The following is a 12,500-nucleotide window of genomic DNA, read 5'->3' as shown; positions in this document are numbered from 1 at the left end:
TCTATAGAAATAAGCAAATAAAGAACAGTCTTTCTAGTGTAAGGTCAGGTTCGTCTTTTGTAAGTCAATTAGCGAATTGAAAACAACGTGGGCCGTGTTTAGTGTGCACTTGAATTGATAGAAAATAATTTTGCTAATATTTGATTTCACATAACCTTAGAAAAGTTTAATATTTCAAAAACAATTATAAGAATACATCGGAGACGCAAAATATATGCTCATAAAGGGATCGAATGAAGGTAAACGATCACACGTTGCCGTAAATTTAATTTAAGTATTTATAGTATAATTTTGAGCGATTTAGAAATTAAAAGAAGATACTATGTGGAATATTCCAAAAAATAAAGTACATTGCGGGAGGACTAGTACGATTTGACACTGAGTACTAGTTAGAAATACTACATTTACATTTTTCTGCATACGATCTCTGCATACTTATTTCGCTATATCCACACTCATAATAATAATGTGTTTATATACAATAGTGCCGTGTGGTTCCCGGTACCAATATAAAAAAGATAAAGACCGCAACATTTCTTTCATAGGGATGTCGTAAAAGGCGTCTAAGGGATGGGATTACAAATTTGAGATTCTTCTTCTTTTAGGCGATGGGCTAGCAACCTGTCACTATTAGAATCTCAAATCTTTTTATTAAGCCTATACAGCTGAACTTAGCCTTTCAGTTTTTCAAGACTGTTGGCTCTGTCTACCCCGCAAGGGATATAGACGTGACTATATGTATGTATGTAAACAAATAACGCTACAAAATAAACAAAACAACTAAACATTGACGAATTAAATGTTACATGTTACCTTGACTTTGATCCACGATCGTCACGTTAGTACTTTTGTACTTACTAGTACTTCGCGTTGAATAAAGACTGGCCACACGAAATATGAATAGAAAAAAAAAATGAGTAAAATGACGTAATTTGCCGACCGTGAGATCGCAAGGTGAAGGTGGTCAAAATTTGGGACAAATCTCTATGGAAATCAAACACTGTTTGTTTGAAATTAGTATGTACTTAAATTGTAAAGTAAAAGATTTTTGCTTGTAACGAAAAAGGTCAAAATGATTTATTTTGATGGGATTTGGCAAAGATTTATCCTAGACCTTCAAAAGGAATGTGAAATACTGTTGTTACCGAAGTTTAATTTTACTGTTTATGCGTTGGTTTAACAAAGTTAAATAAAAGAACTTATCATTTTTTTTAAGTTTATTTTTAAATCGGTTTATTGGTTTATCTATGACCGCAACTGAATCCTATACAGGTTTTTTAGGTAACTGGTTGAATTTTTTCACCATATTACTGATAAGCCGACCTGTATTCATTATAAAGATAATATCATTAATTTTCTTTGTACAATTTTTTCATAATGTAATAAAAAAAATATCTTCAAACCTGGCACTGCTTAAAAAGAAATTCGAAAATAGAATATTCTATTAACATTTAAATTAAATTTTGCACTTCTCATTTGTCTGCTACAAGGAAATAATTTCAATTAAGTAGTAGCCGACCCAACCTATCTTCGTTAATAAAAAATTGTTTATCCAGATTAAAACTTAAAAAAAAATGTTCTCAGAATGGAAAACCACTTACTAAGAGTACAATGGTGAATAAAAAAGTAGTTTGGGTGATGAAAAAAGAGGTGTTACGTGACGGATTGGACATCACGTATGTGCTACGTGACAAGGTTGGTGATGATTTTTTTCGATGATAAGAGATGAAGTTGTAACTACTGACTCTTTGAATCATTTGAGCCCTTTTTGGTAAGTATCTGTCTGATGTCTGACTTAAAATCACGCCTTTTTCCGGAGAGGCAGGCAGATACTGCGTCTTTCTACTTGCCAAGATCTCTACATCTTCATATCATCTGGTTTCTTCATGCATTTCTTATAAATTATTCGCCACTTTCAGATTATAAGCACTACCGTCTCGATGTTAGTCCCAGTCCTCATCTCTCTGGAGAGAAGAACCTGCCTGTCGCGCTTTTTTTAGCGTGACGCCATTTTTATCGCGCGAAAAACTATCCTGGACTGAAGCTGGAGTGGGTAAGAGAGGTTACGTATTGTAAAAGCCAATCAAGGGAAACACCTGTCACTATGACAGCAAACAAACGTGGCCTTTTAGGTTTTTGGAGTCTCTGCTCTGTCGCTTATTCTGTTAGGAGGATCCGACAATTGACAGATGTAGCTAGGTTTGTTTATTTCAGCTATTTTCATAGCTTGTTATCTTATAGTTTACTTTTATAGGTAACGCGGCTGATATACAAACTTTTTTTATAATTCAGAACATGGCAGTTACCCAATTTACGTTTTACGCCGAAGAGGCTTGTTAAGACAACTCTTTAAGGAAATAAATATAACTACAGTAGCGTCTAGGTACATTTTTGATTTTATAATGTATGTATGTTAGGAAAAATAACTCTCCTTTCCAAAGTTAGTGCAGTTTGTTACCGCTTCTTCTGCGCTGACGCTTTGAAAGTGGTAGTAAGTAAACTTAGTTTTGACGTCAACCAATTTTGTGAAACCAAAACATATGACAATTATTAAGTGATACGAAGTGTCCCATAATAATAAATAAAAATTTTGAATTTGTCTACCCGGGAGATACAGACGTGATCATACATATGTATGTTTGTATGTATTTTAGTCCTTCGTGCTGGATGATTTCGTACGCTTCTTTGCCAATCAACATCATCCAAAAACGGCACAAAATGGCGGAAATAATATTGTCACCTGTGATCGTTAGGGTCGTGACCTATAAGGCTTGGGACCATGGTACAATGAGACAATTCATTATTTCAAGGTACGCTATTGTTGTATAGGCCATTAAAGTAATCGGGGAGCTATAAGTATGCATGGTAATGCTGAATCTAAATGTATGTGTGATCTTTAGAATTATAGATATAGTGTGCGGTAGACATATGGGCTACTATTTACTTATATTAAAATTTAAGAAATTAACATTGACCATTCTAAACTTGATGCCAAAACAACAATTCAACGATCTTTTCATGCAAGCTATCATTCACCAGATCGTCCATAATTTAATTGTTGTAGAAAATGCTGCAGTGCAGTTTGTTACCGCTTCTGCACTGACGCCTTGGAAGCGGCATTAAACTTAGTTTTAAGTAATTTATTTGACGTCAATCAATGTTGTTAAACCATACATTTTGACAATTATTAAGCGATATAAAGTATCATATAATAATTAAAAAAAAATTTGAATTTGAATTTTGAATTAATGAAAATGAAATTACTTGCGGTGTAGACAAAGCCAGCAAGCTTGAAAGACTGATAAACCATGTTCATGTTTAATGATAGAATTGTGAATTCAAATAGTGAAAGGTTGACAGCCTATCGCCTACAAGAAATTTTAAAAGCCTAATCCTAATTCGCCTTTTACGTTATCCATTGGAAATAGTTTAGTGCTCCTATGCTTAATTATATTGGTGCCGGGAACCACACGGCACCTGTCAGGTGCCTAAACAGGTATGTTCGTAAAAGACTTCTCCTGTCTGGATTCCCCCATTTATTTTTTGTATTTGAAATTTGTGTGAGTCACACTTAAACCTGCCTGATGGTCTATGGACTAGATATTCAGAAATACAAGATACTTTAAGTGATTCGAGACTATTTCCCGAAATTCTCGCGGAACGTAAGATTTGTTCATTACACGGGTGAAGCCACGGACGTACTCTAGTCAAACATAAAATTCTAAAACAATCACGTCCTCTGCAACCCCATGACGAATCAACATAGCATGATTTGCTTGTTTCGTTCCTGTTACGCCATTATCACGGACAATAAATCGGATGTTGCCGAATTCTGAGTCTATGGCTTCGTTTATTGAGGTCCTATTGTCTATGGTAGCATTGGCTCTCGGAAGTATGAAGGCTGCGCAGTTGACAACTATGTCATCAATATAACTGATTTGTTATTGTGATTCGATCGCACCTCGACGCATAGTGTTATTGATATTGATTGTACGTTATTTTGAGAAGGTATCTTTGACACGGTGACTCACTTAATACGACTTAAGATTACTGGGTTGATATGAAGGACAAACAGCTACTAGAATAACAACATTTCGTTATTTTCGGCAACCAAGGAAGAAAATTACTGACAATTGTTAAATTCGATTCCTGGTCATTATATGATAGAAAAAGAAACATTTTCTGATTGGCCTGGGTCTTCAATGCTATCATCTGAAATAGTATAGTTGAGTGAATCTCAGACTTACTTTAGGACTAGTAGACTAGTATTTACTAGCAGTTGACTCTGTCTACATCGCGAGAGATATAGATGGGACTATGTATGTATGTATGTTATTGGTCTATAGCCAACGAAAGGAACAATTTGCGAGGACAGAAATAAGGCATTAATTACGGAACCTCTCGCATTATTCTTAAATTGGGTCGAATGGACTCGATTTTGACCAAAATCCGGCATGACCTAAAATTAATTAATGACTCTTCAATTCTATTGTTTTCAATTTTAATGAGAATTAATAATCATCACATCCAAACCGTGTTATGGGGGCAAAAACATGTTAATTGTTGGAAAAAACAAATGATTAATAATAATTTTATTAATAAAACGTGAGTATGCATAGATTATAATCATTTAATATGTTTCTTATGACACGTCTGTCGTGGGAACTGAATGCTGAATTAGGTCGTGATCAATATTGCTTGTTTTTTTATTTGCCTTTTTTTGGATCGTTGAAGTCCTAATTAGTTATAACAATGAAACGTCAGAAAACCAAGCCCCTTGTCGTTGTGGTATTCTGATTACCTTTTGACATACCTAAATAGTTTATAATATAAGATTCATTTTAAATTCTGGTAAGTCGTTTATAATATTGGATTTACTTTTAAATTCTGGATTCTGCTTCTAATTAGATCTCTCAAAAAAAGGATGCAAATTAAACTATTATCTTTTAGTTTTTAATATTTTTTTAAGAACTTAAATCTCCTTAGTGCTGTTTGGTTACTGACAACAAAACAAAAAAAAATAGGACCAATCCGTCTATTTGTCCCATTGTCTCCCATGGAAGTCTTAATAGGCAACTAAGGGATATGCTTATAAACTTGGAATTCTTCTTTTAGGCGATGGGCTAGCAACCAGTCACTATTTGAGTCTCAATTCTATCATTAAGCCAAATAGCTGAACGTGGCCTATCAGTCTTTTCAAGACTTTTGGCTTTGTCTACCCCACAAGGGATACAGACGTGATCATATGTATGAATATAAAACTCCTTAGTTATTTTCCTTATGTTCCTTACATATGAATTAAACATTACATTCATAGAAGCATTTGACAAAGATTTTAAAATAAGTTGACCTATCCTTGTACGTTTTAATCATCTTTTCTTGTATTAAATACACTCAAGTTAAAACACGGAAACAAACAAGTATATCACAATATCACCAACGAATCTAACATATACTTAGTTCCCAAACAAACAATCTTACAATTACAGACATAGCGAGCGACAATATCTCCAAGCAAAAACGGGTGAAGACACTAGTTTCTTCACAGTTGGAAACTGCTCGCTATCTATTGAAATCGTGCATTGTTTGTGTGGGAAATTGTACCAGGAAACTTTCCAGTAATGCTCGTATGCGTACGTAGATAACAGTTTACTGGTTGGTTGTATTTCACTAAGGTTTTCGACGGAGTAAAATTTGACCGCTATACAGACATATAGTCACGTTTATATCCCTTGCGGGGAAGACAGAGCCGACAGTCTTAAAAAGACTGATAAGGCACGTTCAGCTTTATGGATTGATGATAGAATTGAGGTTCAGACAGTCCTATTCTTTTTTGTATTGGTGCCGGGAACCACACGGCAAATGTATGTTTATGCGTAAATCTCCTTGCATATAACCATAATTCCCATTGACATGGTCATATAACATAACATGCTACCTACATTGTTTATTTGATAGCAATCTTGAATGCGGTGATTACCTCTTAATGGCGCTATGAAATGAACAGTAATTGTGTATACACTCTTTATATACATATATTGGCTGTATTTTTAACTATAATTTGTAATTATGAATTATCTGTATTGCATATTTAGTAACTACAACGTTTAATTTATACTTAAACCTACATTAGTTGTTAGTTACTACATAGTTTTACAATAGTCCTAACATCTAAGTTTGTAATATTAATTAAAAAGACACAGACATAGAATAGGTTTTTATAAGTAATGAAAGAATAAATTTAATTTCTGATAATTTCTATAAATGCAAAACTCCTTGCATAAATCTAATTAGAAGCTTCGGTCTTTATCCCTCTCTTATTTATTTATTTATTATTCCACTTTGTCCCATCGGCGTCTTTAGTTTTCAGACTATTATTACACACATCATCACAGTTATAACCCTGAGTGATGATCAAGAATCATACATATCTTAAAATATGTTTACCAGTACAATTTAACAAGACAAGAAATTAAGTGCGTTCATTCAGGCGATAACTAAGTTATCCGAAATTAGAACAAGGCTTTTCACGATTCACAGATATTTCAATTATACGCGATTACGTTAGATGAGGGATAAATTCTGTGATAATTAACTCTTGGGCCTACGTCAATGAATCTATCAAACTTGTATGGCGTTCTTGAAATCTCGCCTCTGAGGCAAAAGGTCCCGAGTTTGATACCAGGTTAGCATGATAGAAAAAGACAACATTTTCTAATTGACATGGGTCATTAGGTATTTATAGATAGATAGATAGATAGAACTCTTTATTGCACCATAAGAGAAAACATACAAAACAACACAAAGCAGATATAGATGGTACAAAGGCGGACTTATCGCTAAAGCAATCTCTTCCAGTCAACCTTTGGGTGGAAGGAAACCAAACAGGAGATCGAGGTTTATAATTAAATATAGTATCTTTGAGGCGTCAGTAGCCTATAACACAGGTCTCGAATTTGATTTGGTGCTACAATCTGTCTTTGCCTTTTCGAGACTGCTGGCTCTGTCTACCCCGCAAGGGATATTGACGTGATTGTATGTATTCGTCAAGACTTGTTTGATGATATATGAAAATGTAGCATTATTAATTTCTAAAATAACCAGGATAACTAGACTAACGGACCTTGGTCAAATCTTGGATGTTCTAAAAGGTCAGGTCAAAAGTAACCTTTAATTGTCGAGCTTGCATGAAAAGATCGCTAAAGCAAAATAATTATAGTGTAAAGATGTAGTCTCTGCCTATCTTGGCAAAAGAGGATTGTTGATATATTTTTGATTCTAACAAATTCAAATTCATTTTTTTTTTTTATTTTGTGTTATGAATCATTTTAACATCACTTATAATTTAAAACTAAGTTTACTGCCGCTTTCAAAGCGCCAGTGCAGAAGACGCGGTAACAAACTGCGCTGCACTGTTTTCTTTAATCACGTCATTCTAATAGTTATCATATTACATAGGTCTTTGGGTATGAACGAGAAGTTTGTGCAGTCAGAATTGAAGACTAACCGTATTATTAAGTATATCAGTAATGTACGTATTGAAAAGACATCAACGACTCCTGTCATCAAAGATTTTTCTTCAACGTTATGTCATGTCGTTGACAACTTTATAATTATGATAATATTTACTTCGTGAAGTGAAAATATATTTTTATACACAATGTTTTAGTTAAAAGTTATGGAGCTTTCTCTGAACCATTACGGTGTTCATTAGTTGTTTTAACGTCATAATTACAAGTTAACACCTCTTTCAGATCCATTAAACTTACGCATTACTATAATATCTTACATAAAGATTTTATATTATCTTTAAATTGTATGACTAACTAATATCAATTATATTTTTATGATATATATGTACATACTTACATATAATTACATCAATATCCCTTGCGTGGTAGATAGAGCCAACAGAAAAGACTGAATGGCCACATTCAACTATTTAGCTTAATGATAGAATTGAGATTCAAATAGTGACAGGTTGCTAGCCCATCGCCTAAAAAAGAATCCCAAGTTTGTAAGCCCATCCCTTAGCCTTTTACGACATCCATGGAAAAGGGATGGAGTGGTCTTATTCTTTTTGGTATTGATGCCGGGAACCACACGGCACATGACACATTACGACACATATATAGAAATATATGTTTTTTTTATTTATTTATTCGGTAAACAAAAAATATTGTGTTCGATTTTATAAAAAATCTTAAATCTAGGTACTTATAAAAATAAAATATAATGTTACTACTTACTTACATAATACTTATCTCAAGATTGGTTTTGGGCCAGCCTTAATATGTCAGACGACAGTCTTTCTAGGCAAAAGACCCTATGCTGCTTAAAAATGGCCTGGCGGCTATAGGTTCGTCTATGCTCTTTTTAAAAAAAAAAATGCGTCATGAGACCTCACGTACCTACTCAAGTCTTATGTTCACACCGCAAAATTGTTCCATATTTCCTATCAGTTTTTAGATCTAAATTATTTAGGTACATAATATTTAATTATTTCAATATTTTTCATAATATTGATTGCTGTCTTCACTGATTATTTTAAAATCGATTTCATGGATAACTCAACATATAATTTTAGTTAAAATCTTCGTTAGAATTATCATTTCAGTCACGTCTTTATGTAATGTAAGTTTTATTGAGTAACACAATATAAAATTTCAACACTTTCACTCTTAATTTAACTTTCTCAGTTTCTAAGTAATCAAACTAATCAACCGTGCGCAACAATAGTTTATCTTTTGATACGTCTTATTTTCATTTCATCACCATATTATCACATAATTTTATTTGACTTTGGTTAAATAAATATTAACGTAAACAAAAAATGGCTGGCTGCAAAAAATTTTTTTGTCATACTATTTAAATATTTTACTGCACACTGCACACTGCACTGTTAAGGTATGGATATAATTTAAAAAAATTAAAATTTTATTAGCGATAGGAATTGGGTCGCATACTTCTTTAAATAAAGCAAAACTATTAAAGTTATTAATTTTTGTAATTAATGTAAAAATAACGTAAAATGCTGCAGTTTATTTACTTACGAGAATATAAGAAAGAATACTTCTTACAGCTACCTTTCTCGATGGAACTTATTGTAACATTCTTCATTCAAAGATCAAATTCAAAAAAATTCATAAAAAAAAAGCTAATTATCGAATAAAAAAAATACTTACAGCAGCATGTTGTGTTGCGTCATTAACATCGGTCTCGAAGTTCCACTGAGCCGCCACATTGTTGGTGCATTCCTTCGAAGCCTGCTCGTCAGCCTTCACCAGAAAATCCCTGATCTGCTGCACATTGACCTGATGAAACCTATCATCGATATTATTATTATCAACCCCCCTATTAAAATCAAACGGATTCACTCCGACGTAATTCGGGTCATTTCTAGCGAAATTGGGATCGTTCCTTCGAAAATTCGGATCGTTGTTGACATCGATTCTGTCATCCCGATTCCTGTCATCGAATGGTCGTAACGTCGAACTGGGATTCGCGAAATTGTTGTTAGGGTACCCGTTGTTACTTATATCAGGGCTGATTCCATTGCTGAAAGGAGTTGACGATACAGAATAAACCCCTGGAGTATTCTGATTAGGTCGCGCCGTCGAGAATTGGAAGTTCTGATTCTGGAATTGGTTCCCGGGGGAATTTATCGGTCCTTGTGTGCTAGTTAGGAGTCCGTAGCCGCCGTAACGTTGGGTACTGGATCCAGAAATAGGTGGCAGATCTAACTGTGGTTTAGCGAAGGAGAGATTTAGGAAGAAAATTAAGCTAGCTTGAAACCATAGGGTACACTTTCTGTTATGCGCGCAAGCCATTTTTCGGCTTGAGGTCGCGTTTGCAATGGTGCGTGATACTTGACTGCGCTCGCGCCGACTACTGAGTGTTGGTTGAACCCGTCATGTGAACCATTGTTAAGTATCAGTTTGTACAAGGGTAAGATTTGTCGTAGTGTCGGTGTCGGAAGATGGAATTGTTGGTTTGATGGCGCTGTTTTAGTGTGGTATTGTTTTGATACGTCACTGTTAATTCAAATTGTGATACTGATAGTGACATACATACATATAGTCACGTCCCTTGCGGGGTATACAGAGCCAACAGTCTTATAAAGACTGAAAATTCACGTTCAGCTGTAGTATGGCATAAAGATGAAATTGAGATTCAAATAGTGACAGGTTGCTAGCCCATGGCCTTAAAGAAGGGTCCGAGTTTATGAGCCTATCCTTTAGTCGCCTGATACGACATCCATAGGTAAGCGATAAAGCGATCCTATTCTTTTTTTCTCTTGGTGCCGGGAACCACACGGCATTGCTTGTATATACATATGTTTGTATATTGAAAAGTTTCAACTAGAAAAATACGAATTTGCAAAAAATACACATATGTACATAGGTACTTTTAGAGCGCTTTGGAAAAAGATAGTGTTAGGATGATGTTCCAAAGAAGTAAACGGACAAAGTCGCGGGCAAGAGGTAATGCCGTGACAAATATTTAATTATGATAATAAATCTCAGCTTGACCGTGAAATGTGTTATTGTAAAGTTGTACGTGACTGCAATTGTATTTAATTTAAATTTATAAATCTATACTAATATTATAAAGCTGAAGAGTTTGTTTGTTTGTTTGAACGCGCTAATCTCAGGAACTACTGGTTCGAATTGAAAAAATATTTTTGTGTTAAATAGACCAATAATCGAGGAAGGCTTTAGGCTATATAATATCACGCTGCAACTATTAGGAGCAAAGAAATAATGGAAAATGTGAAAGAAAAAACGGGGAAAATTATTCATCCTTGAGGGCTTCAATGACGCCCAAAATAACTATTCCACGCATACGAAATCGCGGGCACAGCTAGTCATTTATATTATTTCGCAATACTAGTTAGATTTCAAGATCGGCGAAGAAAAAGAAGAACAGGTATAGTCTTGGCGAATGGTCAAGTCAGGAGTACCCGAAATTGACAACATACATTCTATACATACATAGATAAATCACGCCTGTTTCCCGGAGGGGTAGGCAGAGACAACATCTTTCAACTTACCACGATCCCTGCATAATTCTTTCGGTTCATCCATATTCATAATTCTCTCCATGCAAACTCGTTGGTTTTGGGTACTCTTGACCTGACCTTTTGCCAGAACGGATTTTCATAAAACTTTGCTACAGTAATTATAGTAATACAGCTTAGATATTGGAATAACATGATGGTTAAGTTAAAATTTAAAGATATTTAAGGTGCACGAAATCAACTTCTAATGAAGAATAGTCACCCAAATAGGTAGCAATGATTTCCTTTTAAAAATTGTCAAACAAAAGTTACGTCAAGTGACTTATCTAGGTCGCCACTTCCTGCGACTGTAATCACATTGTTATCGCGTCGCTTTCATTCTTATCAGTGTGACTTTCTTTACCACGCCTTGAGTAAAGCCCTTTTAAGGCAGTAATATAATGCTTCGAAAATTAAAATTCAACAACCGATGAGAGACTATAAGTCTATTGTCAGGTCGGGGTACAGTCAGGAAATCAGTGTAAGCTACTCGTATTGCATGACTATGAGAGGTATAAGGTGTATCGTCAGCATGTTTGTTCAAATTTCTATGAATGGAACATTCAACCTCTTTGTGTTGCTGTTTGTTGGTTGCTAGCCAAGTGCTGGCCAGTTATAAAAACAATATTTAAGTTTTTATTTGATGGAATGTTGGTGAAAAAAATTCGATTTTTTTTGTCATCTAAACAAAACAGTTTAATAAGAGCATGTTTTAAAGAATTATATACATATTTTAGTTTATTTCATCTTACCAATAATTGTGATAATCAGTGCATAAATACAGTGATTTTCTTCGCCACAAGTACCAGTTTCATTTTCTCCATTTCAATACCAAACAATGATCTAATCTCATAAAAAGTTGATTCAAATTCTGGTACTCGCTTTAACTGTAAATGATACCTTTGTTCACTTAGCCCAGATTGAAAAAACGCATGTAATACGGCTAATTGCACTCGATTTTAACAAAAAAACATCAAGTTTGGAAATATCGGAATGTCCAAAAAGCGCTAATTGTCAAACGGTGTAGGCGTTGACGTCCCAAGCGCTTGCGCAATGAAAATGTAACGCGTCCTTATGTAACGCGATTGTGTGCAAATGTTTCCCTTAGGGAACGTTTACAAAGGACACGGAAACACTTTCTTTTTAAATAATTTTCTTGTTTTCCTGATGTATAGAGAGTTAGTTAAAAGAGAGAGTTGAGAGCGTCGAATCGGTAAGGAACTCGTTTCGTGAGGAAAACTGCACATTCAGGCAACTGGATGTGTAACCATGGATCCAATACGGGTTATGTTTATCTGCAATGGTTGCGGAGGTCCAATGGGAGTCGCTTCGTGTAAAAACCTGACTCACCCAATCCAGGATCCAGGGTCAAATGCATGCAACCGGGCCTAAAGCTTGAAGGAAGAAAAAGACAGTAAGTTAATAACAACAGATTTTTTAA

At 34.6% G+C, this 12,500-nt stretch overlaps 1 protein-coding gene across 1 annotated transcript in view; it reads right to left on the bottom strand.

Annotated features, from left to right (window-relative positions):
* Nucleotides 1–9,902, bottom strand: part of LOC106132501 (angiotensin-converting enzyme) — a 135,389-nt gene extending 125,487 nt beyond the window's left edge. Inside the window, exon 1 of the mRNA XM_013331943.2 lies at nt 9,186–9,902. Within this exon, the coding sequence (XP_013187397.1) occupies nt 9,186–9,830 (645 nt within the window). The 5' untranslated portion in view covers nt 9,831–9,902. The remainder of the gene's footprint in view (nt 1–9,185) is intronic.
* Nucleotides 9,903–12,500: the final 2,598 nt, after the last annotated feature.

The sequence above is a fragment of the Amyelois transitella genome, chromosome 9 (assembly GCF_032362555.1).
Source record: "Amyelois transitella isolate CPQ chromosome 9, ilAmyTran1.1, whole genome shotgun sequence".
NCBI lineage: Eukaryota > Metazoa > Arthropoda > Insecta > Lepidoptera > Pyralidae > Amyelois > Amyelois transitella.
This window is presented reverse-complemented; position numbering and strand designations above follow the sequence as displayed.